The 27025-nt window shown below is 40.1% G+C and overlaps 1 protein-coding gene across 4 annotated transcripts; it reads right to left on the bottom strand.

Moving 5' to 3' along the window:
• Nucleotides 1-9854: 9854 nt before the first annotated feature.
• wdr73 (WD repeat domain 73) lies at nt 9855-24365 on the bottom strand. Of its 4 annotated transcripts, XM_075466801.1 has the most exons (10): nt 24259-24365; nt 20622-20774; nt 15315-15493; nt 14479-14570; nt 14181-14266; nt 14011-14099; nt 12791-12858; nt 12185-12379; nt 11733-12098; nt 9855-10284 (listed from the first exon to the last, which is right to left on the bottom strand). In XM_075466801.1, the coding sequence occupies exons 3-10, from the start codon at nt 15371-15373 to the stop codon at nt 10019-10021; spliced, it is 1221 nt and encodes a 406-aa protein (XP_075322916.1). In that variant the 5' UTR covers nt 15374-15493; nt 20622-20774; nt 24259-24365; the 3' UTR covers nt 9855-10018. The 4 variants fall into 4 exon arrangements, with proteins under 4 accessions (XP_075322916.1, XP_075322917.1, XP_075322918.1 ...); XM_075466802.1 differs by lacking the exon at nt 24259-24365 and having other exon boundaries at nt 14479-14546; nt 20622-20858; XM_075466803.1 differs by lacking the exon at nt 24259-24365 and having other exon boundaries at nt 12185-12349; nt 20622-20857.
• Nucleotides 24366-27025: the final 2660 nt, after the last annotated feature.

Below are 27025 nucleotides of genomic sequence, written 5' to 3'. Positions count from 1 at the left end.
ATGGCCACAGAAGCAGATTATAAACGCTGTACACCTGGTTGTGGTTGTTTCCTTTCATTAGCTTCAACAGGAGATTATTTTAATGAACATTGCAACAGTTTTTGTTTTAATTGAAAACCAGAGCTGCAGCTTCATGATAATAAAAGGGACAAAAAAAAAAACTCCTGCAAAGATGGAAGAAAACATTTGTTGTGAAAGTACAACGGGCTCAACACACTGAACTGTAATTTAGAAGAATGAACAGCCATGTTTTCTCTCTTTTGACTGGATCAGTGCAGCTTCTTCACCGAGTCATCCTCAAAGAAAATGATGAAACTGTTGTATTGTACAAAGACTTGTAATTTCATTGAGGCTCTTTCAGGGGCAGAAACGAGCTCTTTACAGATGATTGCAGATGTTAATCAGCTTGATGGGGAAGGAGTTCTTGCAGGTTTCCATAAAAAGTCAGATTTCATATCTCTAAAGATGTTCTGTCAGCCAGCAGCTGCTATATTCAGCTCAGAATGGGATTATTTTAACTGTTCGATGTTGGTTTCTAAAGTTTCTTTTGGTTCGTTTGTTTTTATCCCAGAAAAAGACCCAGGTTTGTTTTTTTTTTTTTTAAACAATCAAATATTCATTTTACCACCACAGTGGACCGATGAATATTTGCATAAATGGAACCAGGCTATTGGCATATTTTCATAAAAATGCATCAGTTTTATCGTTCAGATAAACAAGTGTGAAACGCTGGTATCTTTTACCACAGCTCTAATGTACACAGCTCTAATGTATGTACCACAGCTCTAATGTGTGTAGGTGTCGCGTGGTAAATCTTTAGCAATAAATCAAATAATAGGCTGAGGCTGTAGTTGCCTTTGACTTTTGTGTCTGCTGTGTCGCAAACTGAAAGCTTTTCATTCAAATTTGCCGTTTATGACTGTTTGTATGAAAATCATTTGCTTTTCCTTTTTAATATGCACTGCAGATGGTTTCCTTGTGCTTTCATAGGTCAGACTCGCCTCCAAAACAAAATGGCTGCTCTCCTCAGTTATTTTAGTTCGGTTTTGTGACCTCAGACTCAGGAACGAGAAATGACACGTTGCAAAAATGTGTTTTTGTAGGCTGTTGCTGCCAAAGATGGGAGCACAACCAATTAATTTCAACACCTCAGAGAGGTGGGAGAAATGCTGCAGCAGGCCTTAAACTCCCCCGTTACGGGAGTCGTTTTCATAGTGTATCATAAGAAAGGGGGGGAAAGCCATCAAGGATGTGGTCGCGTTGCATATCGCTAAAGCTGTAGCGGCCATATATACGGTGGAAAAGCCCGACTTTATTCACATGCTGAAAACTTAAGACATCATGTAGGTGCCAACAAGCATCTGTGCTCCACATACATCTGCACACGTGAAAAGATGACGGCAGGGCAGCAGGGAGGAGGTGTATTTCAGTTGGTTTGAAGTTGCACAGTGTGGGGTGTATTCTGAGAAACTCGCATCCTGAAAGCTTGTCGTTTCTTGTTACAATGGCAGGGTCCGCCATCTTGTTTTACACACGTTTTAAATTTCGTGTTTAGTTGCACTTTATATTTGGATAAACTCCCAGAAAAGATGGTCAAAATAAATGTCAAACTTGTTGAGTCATTTCTGTTTTTGAAGAAAGGAAAGAATAAAAAATGCTAAATTGAGATCTTATTTTTATGTCATCACCCGGCACTAGTTTTACTTTCTTGTTTTAAACTTTGAAGATTTGTAGAGGTCAGGTTTAACGGTGCGTTCTCATCTCATCAGTGTTTGTGATTGGACATGTTCTGCGTTTAGCTTGCAAGCAATCATGGGCACGTAAACGCCACTTTCACTGCCTCATCAAAGGGAGCCACTCGGGTGAGCTGATGCTGTTTAAATGGCGTAAAGACTCGTCTCATTAGTGCTGCCTTCTCACCGTTACACTGTTTACTGTAATCTGCTGCAACACCTCATTCTACCAGGTTTTGGCATGTTGGCGCCTGTTAGTGGTGGCGTAGGTTTGTTTGACTTGATGAGTGTTCATAAAGCATCATTGCACTCCTCTTTTTTTTTTTTTTTTTTTTTTAAGTTTAGAAAATTGAGCCGACACACGCAAGCACGGGCTTGCGTCGCGTCTTGCGTCACCGACCATAAATTGACTTTTAGGCTACGGCTACACGAAAACGAAACGAGTTTTTTTTTGAAAACGGGTTCGAAAATTCTTGCGACCACACGGAAACGCGCTGCTGTCCAGACGACAACGATGAAACGATACAATACACACGCCACTGTGTCACGCCACGCTGTGAGACAATAGAGAAGTGTTAAAATTGGCTCCCAGCGTCAACGTGTGACTGACGCAAAAACGTTTTAGCTGTAACAATGGAAACGAAACGAGGCCGTTTTCAAACTTTCCCACTCTGGAACCCGTTTTCAAAAACTATCGTTTTGGGGTAGTGGGAACGCCGGCTCCGTGTGGCCGCGACAGCGAAACGATAAGAAAAAGTATCGTTTACAGTGAAAAACGTTTTCGTGTAGCCGCAGCCAGACGGTTGAAACTCCCTTAGCGGAATGAAAGGTGTGTGTTTTCACACCCTTGGACTGCATTCCTGCATTCCTGCTTCCCAGAGAGGGTGTTTCTTCTTATCATTTGAGTTTTACCTTAACAAATGAATGAATAGTTCAGCATTTGTTATAACAAGGGTTCATATCAGCAGCTGGCAATTAAAGGTAGGGTAGGAGATCCTGGATTTTGAGTCCAGTGAAGCTGCATTTTGAAAATACACAGGTAAAAAGTCCCAACCCTTTTCTTCACTTTTCCCCCCCGAAGGCACGCCTCTAGAGTACATGAACGCGCACGAGCACGAAGGTGCACGAGCGCTGTTCTGACAGCAAGCATCGATCGTTGCCGTATTTAGTATTTAGTTTATGCTAACTATACGTTTAATAATGCTAGGTGCTAGCCAAGCAGGCTCTAGTTTAGCTTCCTGCCAAGCTTCGTTCACGGAGCAGGGTACGCGCACAGGGGGAAGGAGGGGGAAGGAGGGGGAGGGGGAGGGAGGAGCAGATTGCAGTTTGATAGACGGCATCAGAATCCAATCATTGTGAACGGTCCGTTCACAATGATTGGATACTGTTTTTCCTAGATTGTACGTTCTAGAGGCCACTAAAACTTTTCATATTTGTGTCAAAACTTTTAATTAATTGGTTGCAATGGGGGTGTGAAGAGTATTTCAAGCAATATGTAAAAAAATGTTCCAGAAAAAGATCCCCTACCCTGCCTTTAAGTATTTAAAGCGAGACTGTGCAAGCTTTGAAAGATGAAACAGACCACCCTTATCTTAATTAAAAGTCTAATTCCCAGACAGTTAATCACTTTTTTCCCACGTTTTACACTCTGCTGTCCTTGCAGATGTGGCCGCGGTTAGCAAAAGTTGCTTGTGTCTATGTTGATGAAAAATATGTCGTTGAACTCGAGTCGGTGAGTTTGTGCTCATCTGTTTGTGCTGCAGTTGCATTACGACGCACACGGTGGTCATCAGGCCGCTGATGTAGCTGTGTGAAGGTAAAGCTGAAAGTTCTCATTATGCAGAACAGAATTTTAGCTTTCTAAAGAATCCTATTACAATACATTTATGAAACTTCCTGGACAAAAGAATGGAAAAAAAAACAACTTTTGAGTGAAACTCTAAATCTTTCTGGTGAAGAATGAGTCATTACTGCAGTGCTCTGTGATTTTTCTCCAGGCAACATTTTCTTATTAAAGCACGATGACGCAAAGGTGAAATCACTTTGTGTATAAGCTGTTAGAACACCAGTTATTACCAACACGGCACAGCTCTCCACTTCGTTCTCAGCAGAATGGAGTCTAATCAGGGGCTCATTCAGAGCCAAGCCGGTTCACAACCACTGACACAAATTCATTGTGTGTGTGTGTGTGTGTGTGTGTGTGTGTGTGTGTGTGTGTGTGTGTGTGTGTGTGTGTGTGTGCATTAGCCACATTCTGTGTCCTTGGAGGGCTGACTGTTTGGGACACTTTTTTTTTTTTTTCTCTTTAAATACGCTTTATTTTCTCTTCAAGGGGTTCATATGAAAAAACATAATTGCTGTCTCACCTGGGCAAATGTCTCGATATGATGTAAACCTTCCCATCCCGACAGCTTTAAAAACATTTAGATTCAGTGTCTTCAGAGATCATCGGTTATCCTGCTGAAATTTATGGAGGACTGAAACTCCAATGAAGGAGGAGAAAATGCAAATAAAATTCATGTGAATTTAAAAGATTTGCACTGATTTAATGTTAAAAAATAATGGAAATGATAATGCAGGAATAAAAAAAAAAGTAAAATAGATGTTTTGATACATTGATGATAAATTATATCAAAGTGGAAGTTAAAGCAGATATGTCCATTTCCCAGTATATGCATTCAATAGTGCACAAATAATTTTTTTAACTTTTATTTTAGTTGCATTTATTGGCATATTGATTAATTGATGCCTTTATATATTTAGGATTCTGGCAGTTTTAGAAACTGGATGAGCAGAGAATGGATGTGACTCATTATGATCGCTTAGTGAAGATCTGCCATAATGGCAGAGAATAGAGTTCAGCCTCGCAGCTCGCTACTCTGTCAGTCAATATAATTATAGACTCGTATCATTTCAAAAGCCTCTTCATCTTTATCTCCAAAAACACGGACGCACACGGTAAAAGTTCTCAGAAGTGTCCTCCAGACCTTGTTTGCAGCTGATTTAAATCTGATTTAAAAACCTTCGAGCAATACATTTTGGTGTAATTTTTAAAAAATATATTTTTACATAAAAGCTTTAGTAATGACTTCATGTTTGTGCCCGCTAATTGGAACCAAAATGCTTTAAAATATCCTTGATGGTGTATTAAAAGAAACTCATAAGATTAAAATCTGAGGCTAAATTAAAAAGAGGCACATTAAAAAGTGCATTTAACTCCGAATTCAACTTAAACCTTTTTGTGTGACATTCACCTTTTGGTGTTGATTCATCGATCTGTTTATCACCGCTTCATGTCATTTCTTGCTCCTTCGAAGGTGGAGAAATGGAAAACTCAACTGGAACCTTTGCCCAGAGTTTCTTCATTGTGCACTCAGTTGGTCAATCGGTTAGTGTTTTTGTGTTTTGTCTTAATTGACTTATCGCGTCAGTTCCTAAAACTCTGTCGATTGCTTTGGATTTTCAGTATATCAAGCCAGTTTTTGAATTTCTAACTTGCTTTTAACATCAAACGGTAAGAGACTCGGCATGCACTCGTCTGTTGTGACGCCTTGTTTTTCTGAAGAGTTTGAGACGGAGTGAACTTCCTCTCAGTATTTCTCCTCCTTCATGCATTCAGGCCCCTTCTCTGCTGGAAGCTCAGTGTTTTGCAGTAATAAATGTATTTTGATGTGATGGCCGGACACATTGGCTGGCTGTTCGTTTGTGCTGAGCAACAGACTGACCTAAAATAAGTAACTGAGATGAATAAATGTAATTTCTGTCTAACTTTGAGATCTTTTTCTCAGCTTCACACATTAACATTTGCATTCCTCTTCCACTCATTATTATTAGAATTATTGTTGTTCTTTTCCACACTCCAAATGTGTTTGAAGAGAGCAGAAAAAACTTAAAATAACTCCATTGCTGCTGTTACATCTGTCCCAGAGCACCAATTAATTGTCGTTCTTCAAGCTTCGCAGCTTCATTGTTATCGTGTTTTAATTGAAAGGAAACCAAACGTTTATTCTTCATTTATTTTGGCTTATGAAACGGATGAGCTCAGCAGCTGCTCAGAAACGTATTAAAATTTTAGCCATCATGCTGTGCTAATATATTAAGACATGAAAACTTGAAATTCCTCACATTGTAAAGTGGAGCATGTTGGAACTTTAGCCTCTGACTGAAATCTAATTATTTTTTTTAGTTTTTTTTTTATAGGCAGTATAAAAAAAATTTTCAGCAGTACACAAAGGCTTGTTCACATCTGACATTAAAGGGAAATGTCTGAATTTTCTGTGCTTTAAAAACACATCCAGGCATTTTGTTTTGGGCCGCATAGGTTTAAAGATATCTCACAACTTTCATCACTCGTCAGTTTCACTCCACCTCCTCTGAGCCCCACCTGCTTGCATTCACCCTGTAGACCGATGAAGCTTCGCTTGGAAATGTTCGGTCAGCTGTGCTGAGGAGCATGCATCTTACATCCACCACCACCCTCAGAAGATAAACTATATTTGAGGGTAATGTTTCAGCAAGAGTTTGCATACTAAAGACTGTCTGTGCAGCAACCACTTTTTATCAAACTGTTTTAACAACTTATACCGGTTCAACGCTGGACTGAAGAAATTAGGTCTGCGACCAGTGACAGGTGAACTCTTTCTGTAGATGTTATGGATGTAAACCCACAGCTAGTAGTTCAATGTCCCCGGTACAAATCCTCTCCTTCAGTAACATGTCCAGGATTACACCATCTGATGTTAACGAGCACCGCGATGCCTCCACCTTTGCTTTTGTAGCCGTTTCTGTTGGCTCGGATCGTCTTGAAGCGGAATAAAGAGGCGTATATGATCCTCCGTCCATGTCTTTTTTTTTTGTTTGTTTTTTTTTTTTATTTTTTTTTTTTTTAGATAATCTGTGTCCCTGAGCGCTCCTGTCCATTTTATTTTCTAGCAGTTTGACATTCCCCATCAGTATCAAGGGAACACCTTCCCTGAACTAGCTCCTCCCTGCCATTTCTGGCTTTAGTTGAGCTAAACTTTCTAAACAAGTCTTGCGTTGGCATGGTAACTAAACATAACAGATATTGAAAAGTGTCAAAAATACGAGAATACACTTAATTGGCACAGCTTCCAACCGATGCGGTAAAAAATCCCAACCAAGTGTGGTTCATATTAGGCTTCTTCAGCTATTCTGTCATCCAGAGAGATACAGGAGGTCATTCCTACCAGCAGCAAAAGCTTATGATTGTTTTAATAAGAGGGGGAACAAAAAATACTGGAACAATATGATTTCCCTTTGGGATAGTCTGCTACTAACATCAGTGAATTTGAAAGGAACATTTGCTCAGCTATGACGGAGGTGAATAACACTTGGGTGCAGGGCAGAGCTGTAGGGTTAGTCATAATTTAGTGACATTAGTGTTGGAGGTGAGTCCAATGAAACGTTTAAGAGGTGACAAAGGAGGCGGTAAAGTATGAAATTAAGTTTTGTCTGCTTGATTTCCATTTCATGGAGCTATTTTTTTATTTTGCAGTGCTTTGGAAACTGTGGTTGTCCAATTTGTTTTCCATTTTTAACATCTGACAGCATGACTGGCATTTGTTCCACTGTGCGAGTCCGTTTCATCATGCAGAAGCAGGAAATACTACAAAGGAAGCTTCAAATACTGTCAGGTGTGTGTGTATGCCTGTTTTATCAGTGAGTAACCATTTAATCATGATTTGACACCAGTTTTGTTGTTGCAAACATCATTAGTTTAGGCCCTCTGTAAACGACCTACCTGCTTGTCCCATACTTTATAAATCTTTGTCCTCTTTGATTAGATGCCTGTTTTCAGTGTCAATGTTGTTAATCTCTCTGAAGTCCACTTTACTCAGATAATGGCTATTCAGCTGGCTTTACTCATTTAATCCTTTTCCTGCACTTTAATTAGACTGAAGGCTGCAGGTAGAGCCATTTCAGCTGGTGAAACCTGAGCTTTTTCACAAACCAATATGTCCACAGATCCTTATCTGCGAAAGCTTTCATTGATTTGGTGATGCTCTTCCCTCTCCCAGCGAGAGCGAATTCTTTACAGATTACTTGGGCTGCTTTCGTGTTTACAGGCTAATGCAAGACATTCAACAGAGTTTAGAAAGTATAAATGGAATATACATTTAAGACTTAACTTTAACTTATAGTAATTTTCTGTGTACATTTTTGTCTAAACGGCACAGTTCCACCATATTTTGTTCAGATTTGAATCCTTAACCCAACGGTGAGCCAGTGTGGTCATAGTCTAAAGTACAGGAAGCTTGTGGAGTTTAGTAGGTGTTCTCCACTATTCACCCTGATCGAAGATCTTCCCTCCGAGGGTAAATGAAACCGGAGCCGTTGATACAAACAAGTCGTGTGAATAAATAATTAAAGGTAGGGTAGGAGATCCTGGATTTTGAGTCCAGAGAAGCTGCATTTTGAAAATACACAGGTAAAAAGTCCCAACCCTTTTCTTCACTTTCCCCCCGAAGGCACGCCTCTAGAGTACATGAACGAGCATGAAGGTGCATGAGCGCTGTTCTGACAGCAAGCATCAATCGTTGCCGAATTTAGTATATGCTAACTATACGTTTAATAATGCTAGGTGCTAGCCAAGCTGGCTCTAGTTTAGCTGGACGCGTAATTCGTTCACGGAGCAGGGTACGTGCACAGGGGGAAGGAGGGGGAGGGAGGAGCAGATTGCAGTTTGATAGACGCATCAGAATCCAATCATTGTGAACGGTCCGTTCACAATGATTGGATACTGTTTTTCCTAAATTGTACGTTCTAGAGGCCACTAAAACTTTTCATATTTGTGTCAAAACTTTTAATTAATTGGTTGCAATGGGGTGTGAAGAGTATTTCAAGCAATATGTAAAAAAATGTTCCAGAAAAAGATCCCCTACCCCACCTTTAACTTATTGCCTCATTGCGTCAGACTGACAGAACGGCTCCGTTTCCTCTGATGTTTTGATGCTCCGTGGCTGTCGGTAATCATTTCTTTACTGAGAATTTACCGGCATGCTTGTTCCTGTGTACATCACCGCAGACGCTAATTTAGATTAAGATGTGGAACCAAAACCTTTCAAGATTGGAGGCAGATGAGAAGTCTACAAATGTAGTGACTAACTCACCAGCAGTGGTCTGTGCACATGTGTCTGCTTGATCAGTAAAAGGAAAAATCCTTTTTTTTTCTTGTCTTTCTTGGAATTTTGTCATAATCTTGTTTGTTCAGTACTTTACAAAAAAAAAAAAAAAATCTTTATAAGAAACTAAAGTAATTCATTGGGTTTGATAACCGACTGTTGTGGTGTGCATTAGACTTTATTTTACTGATTTTTTTTTTTTTTTTTTTTTTTTTTTTTTTTTTTTTTAAGCTTAAAAACATCCCATTTTGATGTAATTTATTTATTTTTTTACATAAAAGCTTCAGTAATGACTTCATGTTTGTGCCCCACTAATTGGAACCAAAACACATTGAAATATCCTTGATGGTGTATTAAAAGAAAATCATAAGATAAAATCTGAGACGAAATGAAAAGGAGGCACATTTAAAAAGTGCATTTAACTCCGAATTTAACTTAAAAACAAAACCTTTTTGTGCCATTGTTGTCCTTCTCGACTCGGTGTTGATTCATCGATCTGTTTATCACTGCTTCACCTTTTGTTTTTAGAGCTTCTTAAACATCTGTTTAACTTCTAATGTGCTTTTTGACAATGTCATTTCTTATTGTGCTCCTTAGAGGGTGGAGAAATGGAAAACTCAACTGAAACCTTTGCCCAGAATTTCTAAAGAGGACTTTCTATAAATTGGGTTATGAGTGTCGATACAGGAAAATGTGAAATGATGCCAAACGATGGAATAAACAACACAATTCTCCAAGGAGCAAAACGGCTTTGCTTTGTTTAGATCTACATGTCTGCAGTGATTCTTTAACTTAATGAAAAAGAAACGTATTTGAGATTGTAGAAAATTGTATTTTAAAAAAAAGTTTAGGCCAGATTCACAAAGGAGTCTTTGAACTTGTGGCTAACACAAATTAAACTAAACCTCTAGGATTTAACTTGTGCCTAAACACCAGCACAAATGTGTATTTAAATGAGAGCAGTTACCAGGAACAGCTGTGAATGCAATTTATTTTCAATTTACAAAAGGCAACGTTCCATATATTCCTGTGAAATCATTTTGCAGTTTTGTGTTCTTGAGTTGTTCAGAAGCAGAAACTGATCCTATTTTCTTGCTCGGCACCTCAGCCATCGCTTCGAGTTAATTTTAGTAAACTGAATTCTCACTTTGTTTCTAGTGTTGGATCATCAGCAACTGATCCATCTGGGTTCACCCAGTCCCAGACGTGAACAGAACCATCTGAGGCTGCAGACAGCAGCGTCCGCGGCCGCTCGGGATGCCAAACGTGGGAGGTGACGAAGACGGGGACGCAGCCGTCGGCCTGCTGGGATGAAACCACATGTCCACGATGCTGAAACAGCGGCTGAGCTTCCCCTAGCTCGGTTTTCCAGGCAGACGCGTCGTAGATCTGAACAACTCCACTGAAACCTGGCGGAGAGGACGGTAAGAAGTTTTAAGGGTTAACTGAACAGCTCGGTTAGTTTTTCACAACTACAGCTCCTATTTGTAATGGTTCAGGCTGGAAATGAGACGTTTATTATCTAAAGTCAGATTAATACTATACAAGATGTAGCTCAACAAATCCTCCCCTCCAGACTACTTTAAAACATTAAACATGCCAGGTATTTAGTGCGATAACTAGTGAACAAAGTGCCTCAGATCAGAGCCATTTGCCTGCGATTTGTCTTGCATAATGATCAAGGCTTTAATCCCTTTTTAAATCGGCGTACAGGAAGACTGTAGTAGGAGTTTGATTCTGGACAAAGACCGTATCCATGTCACAGCTGATTTTATTTAAAGATTAAATTCAATTTACAAGTAACCAGCAACTGATCTTCCTGTCGGGCTGCATATAATTTATCCTTCAAAACAGTTCGTAAAGTACATCCACGTTTCTTCATCCATCACTATGACAACCAGATAAAGTAAGATGTTTCAGTCAGCTTAATGGGCCTCTACATGTGGTGTTAGGTGATCAGAGCACAGCACTAAACACTCAGGCCGTTTTTGGATTTAAATTTGTTTAATAGTCTGAATAGAATTAGCCTCGGGAATGGCTGCTGGCCTGACAGAACTCAACACGAGAAGTAGATTTAGAAGATTAAAGGTTCGCTGTTTTTTTTTTTGTTTTTTTTTTTTTCCAGCAGTAAATTAGTTATAATTAATTATACAATAAATTTGACTCTCTGATCTCATGTACGTATGTGTGGTTTCAGAGAAACATCAGTATGCACGACTGGAAGAAAGGTGTCGGTGAGGAGCTACAGCCAATGAGAGCGTAGCAGACGGCATCAGGGAACACAACAGAAGTATCATGACGGGCTCGAGAGAGGCTGCAGATAAACTGGGCTCATTAAAAGGAGATGAGACGGATCCAGAGCAGCTTAGTTCACGTTCAACTAAGCTGCACAAAATGGAGGTTCTGAGTTTTAAAGCTGCTTTTTGCACAAATATTTTTATGGAAGGCAGGAGGAGGAAAACTGAGCCAAACAACTCTGTTTGGTGTCTGAGCTGCTTGCATAGAGTCATGTCAGGTTATGGACTGTGATCACATGTTTAGATGAAGGTGTCTCAGACCGCCTGCGACATCCATGTTAAGCGTGTTCACGCCTGTAACTAGTCCCGTCTGCTTCTTACCTGACCGGAGAAGCGTGGCGGATGTTTGAGTTTTCAGGATCATCTCAGACCCGTCTCAATCAGCAGGTTGTTACTAATATACGTAATTACGTCCTAGAACACCATGCATTAAATTTTTTCTTGAATTGTTTGATGTTTCAGCACTAAAATGTGTCCATGAGGGTGTAGCTTAATGAACTGACTTGGCTTGTGGTTACATTTCAGAACAAGCATCTGGATGGCTGCATGTTTAAACTGACCTGACACTGAGATGCAGTCGCCCAGCGTCGGCGCCCACGACACTCTGACATCATCCAGTTGGCAACGGTGTGTTTGGACGTCCAGCTGAGCCTGACACACGGCTCCTCCCAGATTCCTCAAGTCTGAAATCACTGCCTGTCCACAGGAAGACAGTCTGACAAGCCTGCAGCTGGACTGCTGTGCACCCACAGAGGCGTCCGTCCACCACAGGACTGCTTCGCCTGGAGATGCTGGTGGAGGTGAAAGCTGAGGAGCTCCAGACGTCCGTGTGTCTGCGACATAAACGCTCCCGTTACAGCAGCCGGCGATGAAAACCGTGTCGCCCACAAACTGTAAAGAACTGAGAGGCTCTGCTGAGCTGGTCTCTGTTGGGACAAAATAACGCAGTGAAACACCAAATACATCAGAGTATTAGGACCATCAGTTACCTGCGCAGAGTTAGTAGGTTCACCTAGTTCATACAGACTCTGTCCTGAGGTCAGCTCAGTCAGCTGGACATCGCTGCTCTGAGCTCCATGAAGGACTTGAGGCAGGGACGCGTCTCGAGCTGCGATCCTGCTGCCAGTCTCTGAAACCTTGCTCCTGCCCTCGACACTTCCCTTTTTCTTGATCACATCTGCCGTTGGACGACAAGACAGCAACTGAGCTGGTGGTCAAGGCGTTAAATTTCATTTTAAACACACTTATGTGTTTTCTTACCAGCTGTTAGACGGTGACATTTAATTCCTACTGCAGCTCTATTGATCTAATGTTAAAAAAAAAGACTAAAGATGGTTTGTAGAATTTAAACTTTTTTTTTTTTTTTTTTTTTTTTTTTTAAAATAGTGATGTGATTTATTCTGTGGAGTTCTAATGATCTACAAACTTTATTCAGCCGAACTCTGCAGGAACCTGCTTCCTAATAAAGTTTCAAACATTACTGCTGAATGAGGAAAAACTGAGAAGTGGGTTTTCTCTGTGAATTAGTAGTTTCCATCAATATTAGATGGAAAGTCTGTGTGTGGTTTGTTTTGTCTGAAATTGATCCGTCACAGAAGTTCAGGCAAATAAAACTCACCGCTGTCGTCTCCTCCGAGGTCCCACACCTGCAGGTCAGAGCTCCGCCCATCATTGGTTACAACACACCTGACAGAACAACGATTCTAATCAGAAATATCCTCCCATTATAAATAATGTCTTAGATACAAGAAGTTCTTCTGTCCACACAAGCAAAGACTCTAAACCAGCATCCGATAGGGAGAACTGCCGCTAATTAATTTACATCAGTCGATGTAATTATTGTCCTCGTTAATCTTTTGGTCTTTAAAATGTCAAAACTGTTCAGCCAGTATAATAAATAACTAATTGTGTCGGCTTCTGTTCGGTCGAGGATAAAGACGGATTTAATGCAGTTTAACACAATTAAGCAAAGATGACTGATGATTGTAAATGTTGCTGCCCTCCAGCTTCAGGGGAGGTAAAGAAATACTACATCAGTCATCCAAAGAATAACTTTGATGTTTATGTAGGATGTATTAGTTTTTCCCAAAGTCAAACTAAGAAATTCTTCAGAACAAACAGTTTAGTGGAGATTTATCAGTGCACCTTGTATGTTCTGTTGAATTCATGTTGCAAATTGTTAATAAATAAAATATATACTCTTTCTTTGCTCATTTTCAACTTGTCATGATTCATTTTGTGGCTTAGTTCATGAAGTTACTTTGAACGTCTTTTTTTTTTTTTTTAAAGATGGAAAATATGGTGGCCAACGTGCAAACAGCAAAACAAATCCAACAGCAAAAAACTGCAAGAGAAAAATGCGGCAATCAAAAACGACCGGAGCACACGCGCTGCAAATTTCAGAACACACGCAAGAAAGAAAAACAACTGAAGTTCGCCAGGCCAGCAGGGGGTCTCGAGCTGTGTGGGATAGGGTTCATCCAATAGGCCATGATAATGAAGGAGAAGAAAGTCTAAAGGTACGTTGTCCTTTGATGCCAAGTGTTTAAAAAAAGACCTAAAGGACAACGTACCTTTATACGTTATTCTCCTTCGTTACTCCTCTGATCTCACAGTCAATCCCCTATCCCAAAGGTTGAGACCCCCTAGTGGCCTGGCGAACTTCCGTTGTGTTTTGAGTGAACTTACAGCGTTTCTCTCTTGCAGCATTTTACTGTTAGATTTGTTTGCGTTTGCACGTGTCGGCCACCGTAGGGAAACACCACAGAGCTCAGACATCAGTTAAGGAGAGGTAAGAATGAGGGAATTCAGCTGAATTGTCTCTGTGCCAGAACTCACCTCGTTCCTGGGATGTGTCTGAGGCAGCGAATGGGGCCTTCTGTGAAACCACCGTGGACAACTTTGAAATCCCGTTCAGCACAGAGACCCTGAACTCGCCAACAGACACAGACAGACTCAGTGACATCTAGATCACCTGCTCATTATAATAATCGGACGCTGATTTTCACCTTGTTTTCATCAGCCAAAAGTTTCAGCGGCAAACGAAGCTCCAAAATTTCATTTCTGGACGAACTGTAGCCGGCGACACAAACAGCTGAAAACACAACAAACGCACATAAATACGGTTTGATGCTGTGCATCACTGTAAAGATTGTGCAACATAATCAATAGTGTACAACACCAAATAAATAATAGAAACATACAAGAACTTCACATGACAACAAATAAAATTGGTAGGTGAGTGTCAGGTGTCTCTGGCAAAGCCCGATGACAATGATGATCGTTACATGAAATAAATCCACTCACTCTTCCCTGATGTCCACTCGATGACCTGGGTGGGGTGTTCCAGCTGGTAAACATGAAGATCTTTGTACCTGCAGGACCCAGAGAATACGTTTCTGCACAGATGATAGATAACAGAGAAACACAACTTTACATTGTCGCATTACCTACTGTAACCTGGAGATTCACTCATTTCTAAGCTTCAAATTAATCTTTAGAATTAACCAAGGGTGTTGATAACTCAACTAATTACTGCACATAATTTTTTGTGCAACAATAGCTTAATTATCAAATGGGACATAGCAGAATTAAACTGAAAAGGTTTATCATCAACCTACATTCAAATAAAGTGAGAGAAAACACAGTTCAACAAAAAACAAGTTTCCTCTTCCTTTATCCGTCATGTAAAACTAATCAAACAGTTTCAGGTTTAGTTCATCAGAATAGTACTTTAACTAAACTAAACTCGTAACTATTTGCATGTAAACAGCCGTAATATTGATAAAGACAATTGTCTGACTGTATCATTTAATTCGTCTTCAAAATGACGCTTCAATTTCGGAGCTTTATTTTTAAAAAATGATCCAGTTTGGTCGTAACTCATCGCGGTTTATGTCGGAATTGGCGCAGCTGAAGTTAAGTTTTAACGACATTGTTGCTACTTGATCAAATATGAGCAAGCCGAATTTAAAAATAATACAATGTGTACAAGTAACTCTTTTGGTTAGGTCTTTATGATGAATCTTAATTTCCTGGTAAGCAGAATTACTAAACTTTATGGAAAGCGCTTTGAAAGGAGAGCCTCGGTCGTTAGCAAGATAAACAAGACGGCTTAACAAAGGTAATAAAAGTTCACTCACGTTTTCAGGGACTCGATAAACCAGTCATCTAAAATATCATCTAACTCTGTGTTGTCCATCTCTCTCAGGCATGATGCTCCACTTCCTCAGTCTTTAACTCAGCTGCTGCTTCAGTCCATTTAGACTGTTGCTGGAGGGAGACAGCGCCACCTGCTGGTATGGAGTTTCTGCAGTCACTCCTAAGAAACTATCGAGAGGTTCTTCTTGTTAGTTTTAGCGCAGAAATCTTTACCAAAATGCAGAAAATGTGATACAACTAACATGAGAATATGTTAACACTGTGAAACGCCATCTGGGAACAGATTGGAATCAACTAATCTCTTGTTAAATCAACTTGATCATTTGAGAAATTGTATCAATTCCGACTTGAAAAATATGGTGAATTTCTTCATTTATTTTCCACTCAGTTTAGTAACAGTTTTGAAAGAAATACAACTATCATTTTGGCAGACTTTCCTGCATGTGCCGACAGAGTTAACGATCGTAACTTGTGTCATTTTTTGTCTATCATTCAGATTCAGTAAAGTTATTTTAATTTTATTTAATTACTTAATAGAATTTAGGAGGCCCGTCCCATTTTCCTGCAGCTGAATGTTTTTTTATTTCATATAATATTGTAAAAGGAAACATAACAAGTATGTAATTTGATTAATCTTCATGTCTTATTGTGTTTCTCTCTCTCTCTCTCTCTTTTCCTTTTTTCTATCTTTTTCTCCCTCTCTTTTCTTCTCACTCTCTCTTTTTTTCTCACCCCTTTCTCTCCCTCTCTTTTCTCTCTTTTTTCTCTCTCTCCTTTCTCTCTTTTTTCCCCTTACTCTCTTTTCTCTATCTCTTTTTTCTCTCTTTTCTCTCTCTTTTTTTCTCTCTTTTTCTCTCCATTTTCTCTTTCTCTCTTCTCTCTTTTTTTCTCTTTCTTTCGAAAAAATAAAAATAAAAAAACTCAAATACTGGATGTAATCTTTAAACATATTTTGGAACAGAAGCCGGTGCAATTGAAATGTGAAATTATTAATATTTTTCTCATCTTACAACAATGAACCGTGGCTGATTTGATCATACGTATAATTAAACAGTCAAGTTAGATAGACCACGCTGACAAGGAGAAGCCCCACAGTACAAAACATCCATCAAACCAACTGAGCCTTCTTCAGGCTCCTCTTTTGAAATACACTTAAAAAATTAGCCATGTAGTCATCTAGAACTGTGCTGAGATACAAAGTCCATCATCCAGGATAAAAAGGGCAGGATCGATAAAATGGATGGCTGTCATCCCTGATAAAATATGGGGTTGAATGTAATTAAAAGTTGAGTAGACATCAATAACAACAAGGCATAAAAAAGTCTTCCCACCCTCATGGTGTGATAGAATCAAATGGAGTAAGAGTATCTCTCGCACCGTCAGCATCCAAACCAGACCTACACACAAACTGAAATACATACAGTTTTGTACGTACTCAAAAACTCATCCCTCACAATCTTTACAAAAGTTTTCATCACAAGAGACTCACTCCATATTCAAGTTCGCAGACGACACAGTCGTGGTGGGGCTGGTAAACAACAATAAGGAGACAGGCGGAGGTCCTATCACTGATTTCCTGGTGCCACACCAGTAACTTGATGCTCAACACCAAGAAAAAGGAAATCATCATTGATTTCAGAAGAGTATAGGACACCAACTACAGCTGTCTGGTTATTCACAGAGAGGAGGTGGAAAAGGTCTCAAGCTTCAAATACTTTGGTGTGTTACCAGCAGAGGATTTAACGTGGGGAATTAACACCACAGAGCTGGTGAGGAGAGCAAACAACATCAACAAAGACTGAATGTACAGCTGGAAGGCTGAGCCAGACTTGCACTTTAAAATCATGCACTTTTTTGCTTTTTATTGACTTATTAGTCTTTTATCTATTTATTGCTGCTACATTTTATTATTTATTGGTGTCTTTTTACACGTGATGCTGCTAAGCCGACGGCTGCTGTCAATCCAACTTTCGTTGTGTAGAAATATGAAAAGATAATAAAGAATCCAACTTCCCACCTATGAATGGGTGTAGAAACTCCCTCAAATTACCATTTCATCTAAAAACACTGTTTACATCACAAGTTATTGCAAATGTGATGCGTCTCAATCCTGGAATCACAAACAAAAATAACTGAACAGGAAAAAAGTAATGGATGCTATCACCACTGAAAGTTGAGAGAATGAGATCCTGCAGAGGTAAAAATTGCACGGTAACAAGACCACCAGCAGCCACTGATGCACAAATATCACACACACAACTGCAGCTATTTACAGCTACCGCCTAAAAAACATGAAGGAAACAGGCTCAGTGAAACTTTGTGTTGTTTTCTGAATCATTGAACATACGGCTGCATACTGTAGATTTTATTTGTAGAGTTATTTTTACCTTCTTACCAGACCAATTTACATTAGTAAGGTTAGGGAGTGCAGAGTGCCAATCACACTACCACACAATTTAAATTCAGACTATGTCTTTTCAGTCTTATTTCTAGTCATTCGTATAACTGTTTGCATCACTATGCATTTCAAGAATAAAACATGCAACACTGTAAAACAGCTAAATTATCCCAACAGGCCCATCTGGTGTGTATAGAGGTGTGTGTGTGTGTGGTTACGATGGCATCATTTTAAGATGATTGAATGAAGGTAAACACAATGCCCTGTGAGGTTACTGTGCTTTGACAGCACATCTAGCAACGAGTGTCCTGCTGCCTTCAGGTGGCTGCCGACACTTCATAAACTGACATACGTTGATATCTTAAGTGGATGAAACTCTCACCTCTGTTTGGAACCGCAATAACACAGGAAGATCTCCCTCAAGTGTGAGATACACGTTAACGCCGTCACCTTCACTTTTAAATGAATGAATTAATGATTATTTTTAATGTTTTTTTTTATTTTTTATCATTATTATTATTATTATTTTTAATGATTTTATTGCCTTCTTGTGATTTTATGTAGCTGTGAAGCACTTTTAATTGCCTTGTGTATGAATTGTGCTCTATAAATAAAATTGCCTTGCCTTGCCTTAAAGTACAAACAGTGAATTTCAGTTAGTGTGTAAGTTTCCAGATGACCTTCCAACTGGGCTTTCAGTCCAAAGTGGCAAAAGTAAGAATGTTTTCATCATGGCTATACTTTAACATTACCCTTCAAATGAATGATTATTCGTCAAACTTAAAATTCAACTCTTGTAAACTCTTGTCTCTTTAACTTTATATGCAACATATACATAATTATCCAGCATTTAAACAAGGAAAAAAAGGTTAACATCTGTAAGTGAGTTCAGTTTATTATTTTCCCTTTGGTAATTTATTTCTTTAAATTACCAAAGGGCATCCCTTTGGTAATTCATACAAACCAAAAAGAGCTGACTCAGCACCATATCAAAAAACCCTTTCCACACTGCTGATCCAAGTGTACATATACACTGATCCGACTTCATTGTGCATTGGTGTCCTGTTTGAAGTACAGATGTGGAACGGTAACAATGAAAGTGACAGACCTGAACTGGTGTGTGTGGCGAGCTGCCACAGTAGTACGCACCACTGTCAGTCATCTGACTCTGCAATGACATGCTGCTATTTGTAAGAGCACACTGATGTAGCATTGATTCACCTTTACCAAAGGGGTACAAGGAAATAGCAGCTTGTATGCGCTTACAAGCAGCAAGCCACTTACGTGAAATCAGCTGAGGAACACAATCTCCTTAAAATGCATCAATTTGGGCCAAAACTAATCTCATTTGTCTAATTTCTGCTTCCTTGTCCTCTCTGTCCATGTGCTTGTGACCCAGAAATAGTTCACAGCAAAAACGTTCCAAAGGATATCGCAAGTCTTTTAATGTGGAGGAGGCAGAAAAAAGGGAACTTTTAAGCCTGGATACACCAGTGTTATCCTTTGTGAAATGTCTAAAGAGACCGTCACTTTTCTCAAACTTTTAATTTAATCAAAAATAAATCATCACAGACAGATTTAATTCCCATCTGACAGAAATAGTTGAATAAAGTGGTAGCCTGCCACTTAATGGTTAGAGAATTCAGTTGTCTTAAAAGTTAACACTGGTTTAAATTGATGCTCTGGAGCAAGAACAACTCTTTTCATTCAAAGCTTCTAACTTCACCTCCACTGCTCGCCGCCCTGGTGAGAATGACACAATGCAAATAGAGGAGTGGAGTGTATGGAAATTGGGAAAAAGATTAGAGGCCTGCGACTGCTTCCACTGCAGGTTCAAAGGAAAACCGGCAACAAAAAGCCTCCTCTGGTCTTACAAACAGGACGCCGATGCACAACAAAGTGCATCCAGCATACACGTCCAGCCTTGAACAGGCAACATGAACGGACCAAGACATCGTTTTTCTGAATTTGCTGTATGAGATGGGAACCGTGGAGCAATAATTCTTATAGTCTGCTTGGAAAACAGAGTACTAGTATAATGGCATCTGCAGAAAGATGTAGTCAACGCCTATGCAGTACGAAGTAAGTTACCAAGAAATTAACAGATACAAAGCTCTTATCCTATTTTCACATATTTAATTCCTCTCCTCATGTCTTAGTCCGTCCCAACAGAGATGTGAGCAGAAGAAGTTGGACAGACACAAAAAGAGAAGAAGGTGAGGTAACATGCATTTAACCAATTGAGACGTTCTTGTTTCTGTCATTTCAAACCAGCATCAGTTATATATGACATGTGACAAAGCTGCATCAGATTCTACAGCATCAAAAACTGCTTTGCTGAAATGAGACAGACATCTTTCAAAATGTTTTGCTGAAAGCGATTTCCAAGTCAAATACAGTAGGACAGAGGAGACGAGGAGGCACAAATCAGACAAATGAGACGAGCCCAAAGCTATCTGCAGAACACACCCTCTGATGGCATTTGAGTCATGTAGATCCAATCTGCGTGTTGAGCGCTCGGTTATTTGTTCAGTCAACATTTCAATATGGTCACTTTACTCAAATCTCATAAAACGGCACACATTGAAGACCTTATAGTCTTTGTTCCTTATAATTACCACACTAATGAGTGCAAAATAGCTGAAACCATTGAACTGATTGCCAGTTTGGGACAAACAGCCTGACAAACAGCAGTGCTCCTTGTATGCTGGTCTGCGTGTTCGTTCTCAGACTTTATATTTGTTTTATCGTGCAGAAATGAAAACTGCATTTATTGTCCTCAAGTAACTGAGACAATAACATCTGCATCTGCCCACTCTCCTTTTGGCAGAGAAAAAAATGGATTTTATTACATAATCAAAAGAATCCAATGCTTAAGAATGAAATCTACCAGCCATCAGGCGGCTCCCTCTTGGCCCTCGGTTCTCTCGCAGATAGGTTGGTGACAGTATCCTGCCCACGCCTTGCAGTGCTCCATCGCTGCAGCTGTTGTTTCCTCCTCTTCCTCCCCCTCTTCAGCAGCCCTGTCATTCTGTTTTTCCTGCTGTCTGACAGACGAGAATCTGAGTCACATTTATGTCACTCCATCTTCCTTTGAAGATGAAATATAGAACCCAGCACAATCAAAATGACATGAAAACATGAACAAATGTATGCACTGCTGTCCTGGTGCATTAAACCAACTCATTAGACAGATCATTTACGTATTTCAGGCACCCATTTAGGTATCTTGCTCTAAATTCCGACTTGTTGCTTTTAAAAAACACACTTTATTTCCCAGAGAGAATCAAGTGACAGACCTGAATCTTTGCCGATTCCAACCCAGAGAATAAATTCTACAACCCTTTCTTTCAGTGTTCCTGAAGCAAACTTTATTAACTCCTGGTTATAAGCAGGCTACAGCAGACTCCTCATCAGGATTCCTAATTATGCATGTATGCTAACAAATCTGAGTTTCGAGATTATATTTTGTTTTGCCACAAGGAATGAAATCAAATAGAAAGTTTAATTAACAAACAACAGCAGTTTCTCATGAGTAGGTTTCGCCGCCAAATCAGATTTACAATTCAGCTGTACAGTTAATGTGTTGATGTTACACACAGACTCATCGGGGCTTTTCTGCAACACTACTGTAAGTCCGCACATTGAGAACAGCAGCAGCCAAACACATTTGCCAAAGACGTATAGTGGCCCTGTAATTCTGGCTAGAAGAGGGGAGGGTGATGAGTTTGGAGGCAGTAAGTGTGATTTAGCTGAATGCCTTGAGGATGGTTAACTATGTGAAAACAGAGGGCAAACAGTAGAACGAGAACAACAGGGAAGGTTTAAATATGCTGGTAAAAAGCATCAACAGAAGGTGGCTACAGATCTGTGAATGTTTATGAATGTTTTAGTGAAACTCCTCCACTCTCCAAGGAAAAATGTTTTGGGTTTTTCTGCATGAATGACCAGTTCTTTCTGTTATGTTCACATTAAGTTGAATGCTGTCAAAGTACCAGTATCTGAAGTGTTGATTAATATCATTGTTTAATCTGAGCAGGAAGTATTTGTGGTATGTAGAGACAGGTGACAAACTCGTGTCATCTGTGTAGAGGATTTATAGTTCCGTGCCATTGTTTAGGTTTGAATATACAGAGTCTTTATTTAACATTCACTGGAACTAATATAAATGCAGAACAAACATGGTGATGATTATGCAAATTTTAGGGGCCTTAGGCTTTTTACTGTTGTGGTTAAGTGGCTGAAATGGGGACCCGCGTGCACAAAAGCTCAGGAGGGCAGCTGAGTAAAGAGCAAAGGATGAATTTTAATAAACTTGCTGGTGGTTCAAAACAACAGGTGCTGCAGGGCAAGAACTCCAGAGCATTAATACACAAGAATCCCAAAAAAACAAGCTGACAGGACCCGAAATAAACAGGGCTAGAGGGAGGACATGTACAGAGGTTGGACTAACACAACACTGGCGTGCGGCAATCTGCAAACTACGACCTGATGCGAGTCAAAGACAGGGGGAAAAAAAACTGAAAAAAAAAATCTGGATTGAATAAGGAAAGCAAGTCTGAGAAAATAATACACAAAGACAAAAAGTAACAAAGACACAAAGCAGAAGCTCTAAAAAGCAGGATTAACAAAGGCACATTTCATGCTTTAATAGTCTCACCTATCATTCATATTAAATGGGAAGACTTCTTGCGCTGCCAATTTGAATTCTGGAATCCAGGGTATGCTACTTCGCTTTGCCAGCGCTCGCCACTCAGATTGATGGACTGAACGAATGTCTAATTTATGACCAACTGATATAATTCCAAAGGTCAGACTGACCCACTGTCATGTGTTGACATGTCACACCTGTGTGAATCCTGCCAAGCCGATTATTTTAATGGGTTGTGTGGAGCAATGTACGGTCCTCATGTGCCATTATGAGTGACACATCCGCACACAGCCAACAGACACAATGGATGCATCCAGGCATGAAAGGAGAAATTTAGAGTTTTTGAATTCCCTGAAGAGTTTGAGACAACTTTGTTGTGCCATCCTGTCTCCAGGGACCACTATCTGAGAGCCGAGTACACTTCTGCTGTGTGTCGCAGCACAAACTAGAAAATCCATCCATCCATCCATCTTCTATACCCGCTTAGTCCAACCAGCATGCTGAACTCAAAACATAAGTAGTATTCGGTCTGAAAGGGCCACGATGAAGAGTAGAAGCAGGTTTTGCAAAAACGCTCCAGCATGGCAAACAGCAACCACAGGGATATAACCCCTGCGCATACAAAGAGGGTTTACAGCCTAACTCAGGAGCCAGAGTCAAACTATAATATTAGTGGTGAAAAAAAATTGGAAGCTTGACCTGAAGAGGGCAATTAAAAGCAAAACAGTCCCACCAAAGTGGAACCTTAGTTCCACAGGAGGCCCTCCCACTTTATGCTCATGCACACATTCAATTTATGGCATATGCATAAATATGCACATCACTGTGGGTTTAAGGAGGCACTCGTTTCTTTTGCTGTGGGATGTTGCAGATTTAATAAAGTCAAAGGAAAGAATCTGACACACATCAGCCATGAGCTGCAAAAAGACAAGAGCAGATCTATTAGAGTTTCTACAAAGTTAAGACCATGAATTAAGACCAGCATGCATGTCATAACATGTCCTCTCATCCTCACACTGTATGTGAACTACATCTACATTTTGCCAGTCTAATGCTGTCGTGTTCACGGTTGCCACTGACATAAACACAAACGAGGTACCAGAGGTTTCCTCTGAATGAGTCATGCAAATCGGCGCTCCCTGTGAAGCGATTGCGCTGTTTGCGCAGCCTGTCATGCTAACCAAATACGTGGTGGCTAAGGGGCAAATAATAAACCTTCCACGTAAAACAACAACTTGCACACTGCAGAAACGTCACACCACTTTATAAACCATCCAACAATAAAGGCACAAGCCTTACCATCAAAACCATATGCATGGTTCTCACATTACTGGCATGGGGACGTTACAAAACAACTTTATAAACAGCATGTCACTCACCGGTTATTTGTACGCTCGCGCATGTGAAAGCCCAAAAGAGTCGATGGACAATAATCACATATACAAAGCAATTATCTTCTCTAGAAAAACTGCGTTCAAGTATTTAAAACATTACAACAATACATGCCCAGTAATATTGTTGTATTAAATATATTATGTATATTAGTAATATAATGTATTAAATCAATTGAAGAGACACAATCTGGAGAAAGAGACGAGTGTTACTGTGTTTCTTGCTCTTAAGACTACCTTTATTTTACAGATTTTCTTTTTGTTATTGTGGTCATCGTGCCAGAGACCCGTAACACTTAGGCCTAAGAGCAACATGTCAGTTTGCCATTACAATTACAGCACAGGAGTCATAGTGGGAGGTGTATCTGAAAACACACGTTTCAGCTCGTTTAACAAGTACTCTGGCAGGTTTTTCACTAACAATGGTTTCATTTCCCTTTAAATAGCGGGTGTAACTGTCAACTGTAGAAAAACATTCACTTCACCTGGGTTTGCCATCTCCATCGCTGCCTTTTTGCTGACCGCTGTGTCACTCCTGTCAGACGGAGAGGAAAAGCTGCAGCTCTCCACCCAAAACAAGGCAGAACATTCACCTGTTCATTACAGGACAGGTTGCACAGTGCTGGCTTCCTGTGGAAAGCAGATCAGATGCCAAGTTAAAGCTTCCTGTTGATGTGACTGCAGCAGGTCGGAGATGTGCCATGCTGAAAGCAATATGAAAATGTCACCAGATCTGACCAAGTAAAACTGCTGTCAAATTTTCTTTACAGAAAAACACAGAGGCTTTCATTCAGCCAAGAAGCTGGCATATTCAGCTGCCCTCACATTAAGGTAATGAGTGAAATGGGATCAGGAAGAGTGCTCAGCTGGCTCAACTGTCCACATCTGTGAAGGTGGGGATTTCTTTCTTATTTTTCTAAAGTCTGTGTCAGACCGTTTCAGTTTCAGTCCACACATTGAACCATTTCATAAGCATGTGAAAGGCTTTGAGATTCGCTAAACTGTTAGCTTCTTAGTATATTTGAAGTAACTGAAATTTGCCCATTTACATGTAGGCAACTTATTAGATAGTAGCTGAATCCTATATAATTGTAACCTATATAATGATAGTGGTGAGGAAAAGTTGTATGACCATTGCAAAAAAATTATTCTGACTGGATGAGTCATTCAGCATGCAATTCTTCTGCCGAAGGAGTAAAAAGCTGCTTAAAACTAAATTTAAAGCTGGGGTTCCTATCTTACCTTACTGTCTGCATTTTATAGGCTTTTGAGGGTTTAAGTGACAGCAGGCCATTATTCCCTTCAGAGATCGAACTCAAGCAAAACCATTTGATGAAACTGTGACAGGTCAATTAACATATCACATTTTATACTTTAAACACGCTCTAACTACCAGCTCTAATCTGTTACAGAGCCAAACCCAACACAACAAAGAGCAGCCGGCTTCATGTTGACATCACAGAGATCTGGCACACTTCTCCCACTGCTGCTATTTCACACTCGCAGCAGGAAGGCCTTTGTTCTCCTCAGATACGATAATTGTCAGACTATCAGTGAGAGGAGCCAGAGCTGTCTCCAGCTGAGGATCAAGCATCAACAATCCCAGTGTAGCACCTCCACTTTCTCTTTTTTTTTTTTTTTTTCTCTCTCTCTCTCTCTCTCTCTCTCTCTCTCTCTCTCTCTCTCTCTCTCTCTCTCTCTCTCTCTCTCTCTCTCTCTCTCTCTCTCTCTCTCTCTCTCTCTCTCTCTCTCTCTCTCTCTCTCTCTCTCTCTCTCTCTCTCTCTCTCTCTCTCTCTCTCTCTCTCTCTCTCTCTCTACACATATATATACACACACACACCGTTGAACGTGGGTCTTATGCAAACTGTATGCAGATATCAACTATGCACTGAACCAAGCAATTAAAATGTACTGGAACAGACCATCTAATTAGACCATCTTGTAGTTCTGAACTTCTAGGACAAAAACAGCCTCATATAAAGACCAGATGAAAAAAGCTTGAAAGGCTAGAAAACTTTGCATGGCAGTTAAAATGGCACTGGAGTTTCAGAATGCTAGATAGGTACACATTGATCAGAGCACTAAATACACATTAAAGTGTTAGAGAAAGAAATGTGCACAAACACATTTGATGCAGCTACAGCTTCTACTCCCTGTCTGACTATTAGGGAATATAATCACTTGCTTCCCGTTTTAACTGAGTTAGCTTGTGAGGCTGATATGAATCTTTAGTGGCAAAATGACAAGTGAAACTCAAAACTCTTTTGAGCGGTGCCACAACCTCATAAACAGTTGTGATGAAGACAGTTTCTTCAGGTGAAGTAAAAGTTAATTAATCCCTCACAACTGCTTTCATTCAAAGCCGGTATGTATTACACCACCTTTCTGCACTTTGAACAACAGTTATATTATGATGGGACACAATATTGTGGTGTTATACCTCACTAACCTCACTTCCAGTGTTGGGTGAATGGCACAGGTGCAAACCTTAAGGAAGCAATGAGGAACATTAACAAAAATGACAGATGTCTACATGACTGAGCGTCAATGCTTCAACACACTGGCCCTCATTTATCAAACTTGCGTAAGACGAAAAACATGCGTAGGTCGTGTGTACGTTCTTTTCTGCGCAAAGGTTGGCATTTATCAAATCCATCGTGAGCGCAGGAAAGATGAAATCGCCACGACAGGTCTGAAGCCGTGTACGCACTTTTCCATTTTTACTTGCGGTGACTGCAATAGCATACATAAACAGCAGCGTCACTAGTGCGTGCCTCATGAGTCGCAACAAATCCCTTGGTTAAAATTACAGACTTATCACTTCAAAAAAGGCCCATGTTTTATTTGACTTCAACATAAATATAAACATAAACGCAAATTAAATAAATAAAAAAATTAAACAAGTACAACTCCATAATTGGAAGAGTGATGGCTCATTATTCAACCGCCTATTTAAGAGGTGATTCTAGCGGCGCGGTAATGGCGAAACGATGGCAGATCTGGCTTTGTTAGAGGACCTGAACGCGCGCATCAGGCGCAAGAGAGTGTTCCGGACCGGCAGAATCTCTTTCGGGAAAATGATGAGTGGCTCATGAGCCGTACAGGAGAGGCGCTTTAACACCCCCCCCCCCCCCCCCCCCCCGTTTGTGACATGCTGCGTCGGAGAGCTGCAAATTTCATATCGGACCACTTCTTCCTGATCTTATTGGAGAAAAAGTAAAACATCGTTCAATTTTAGATTTCATTTAATC

This window comes from Odontesthes bonariensis, chromosome 5 (genome assembly GCF_027942865.1).
Source record: "Odontesthes bonariensis isolate fOdoBon6 chromosome 5, fOdoBon6.hap1, whole genome shotgun sequence".
NCBI lineage: Eukaryota > Metazoa > Chordata > Actinopteri > Atheriniformes > Atherinopsidae > Odontesthes > Odontesthes bonariensis.
Note: the sequence above shows the minus strand (reverse complement) of the source record. Positions and strands in the feature narration are given on the sequence as shown.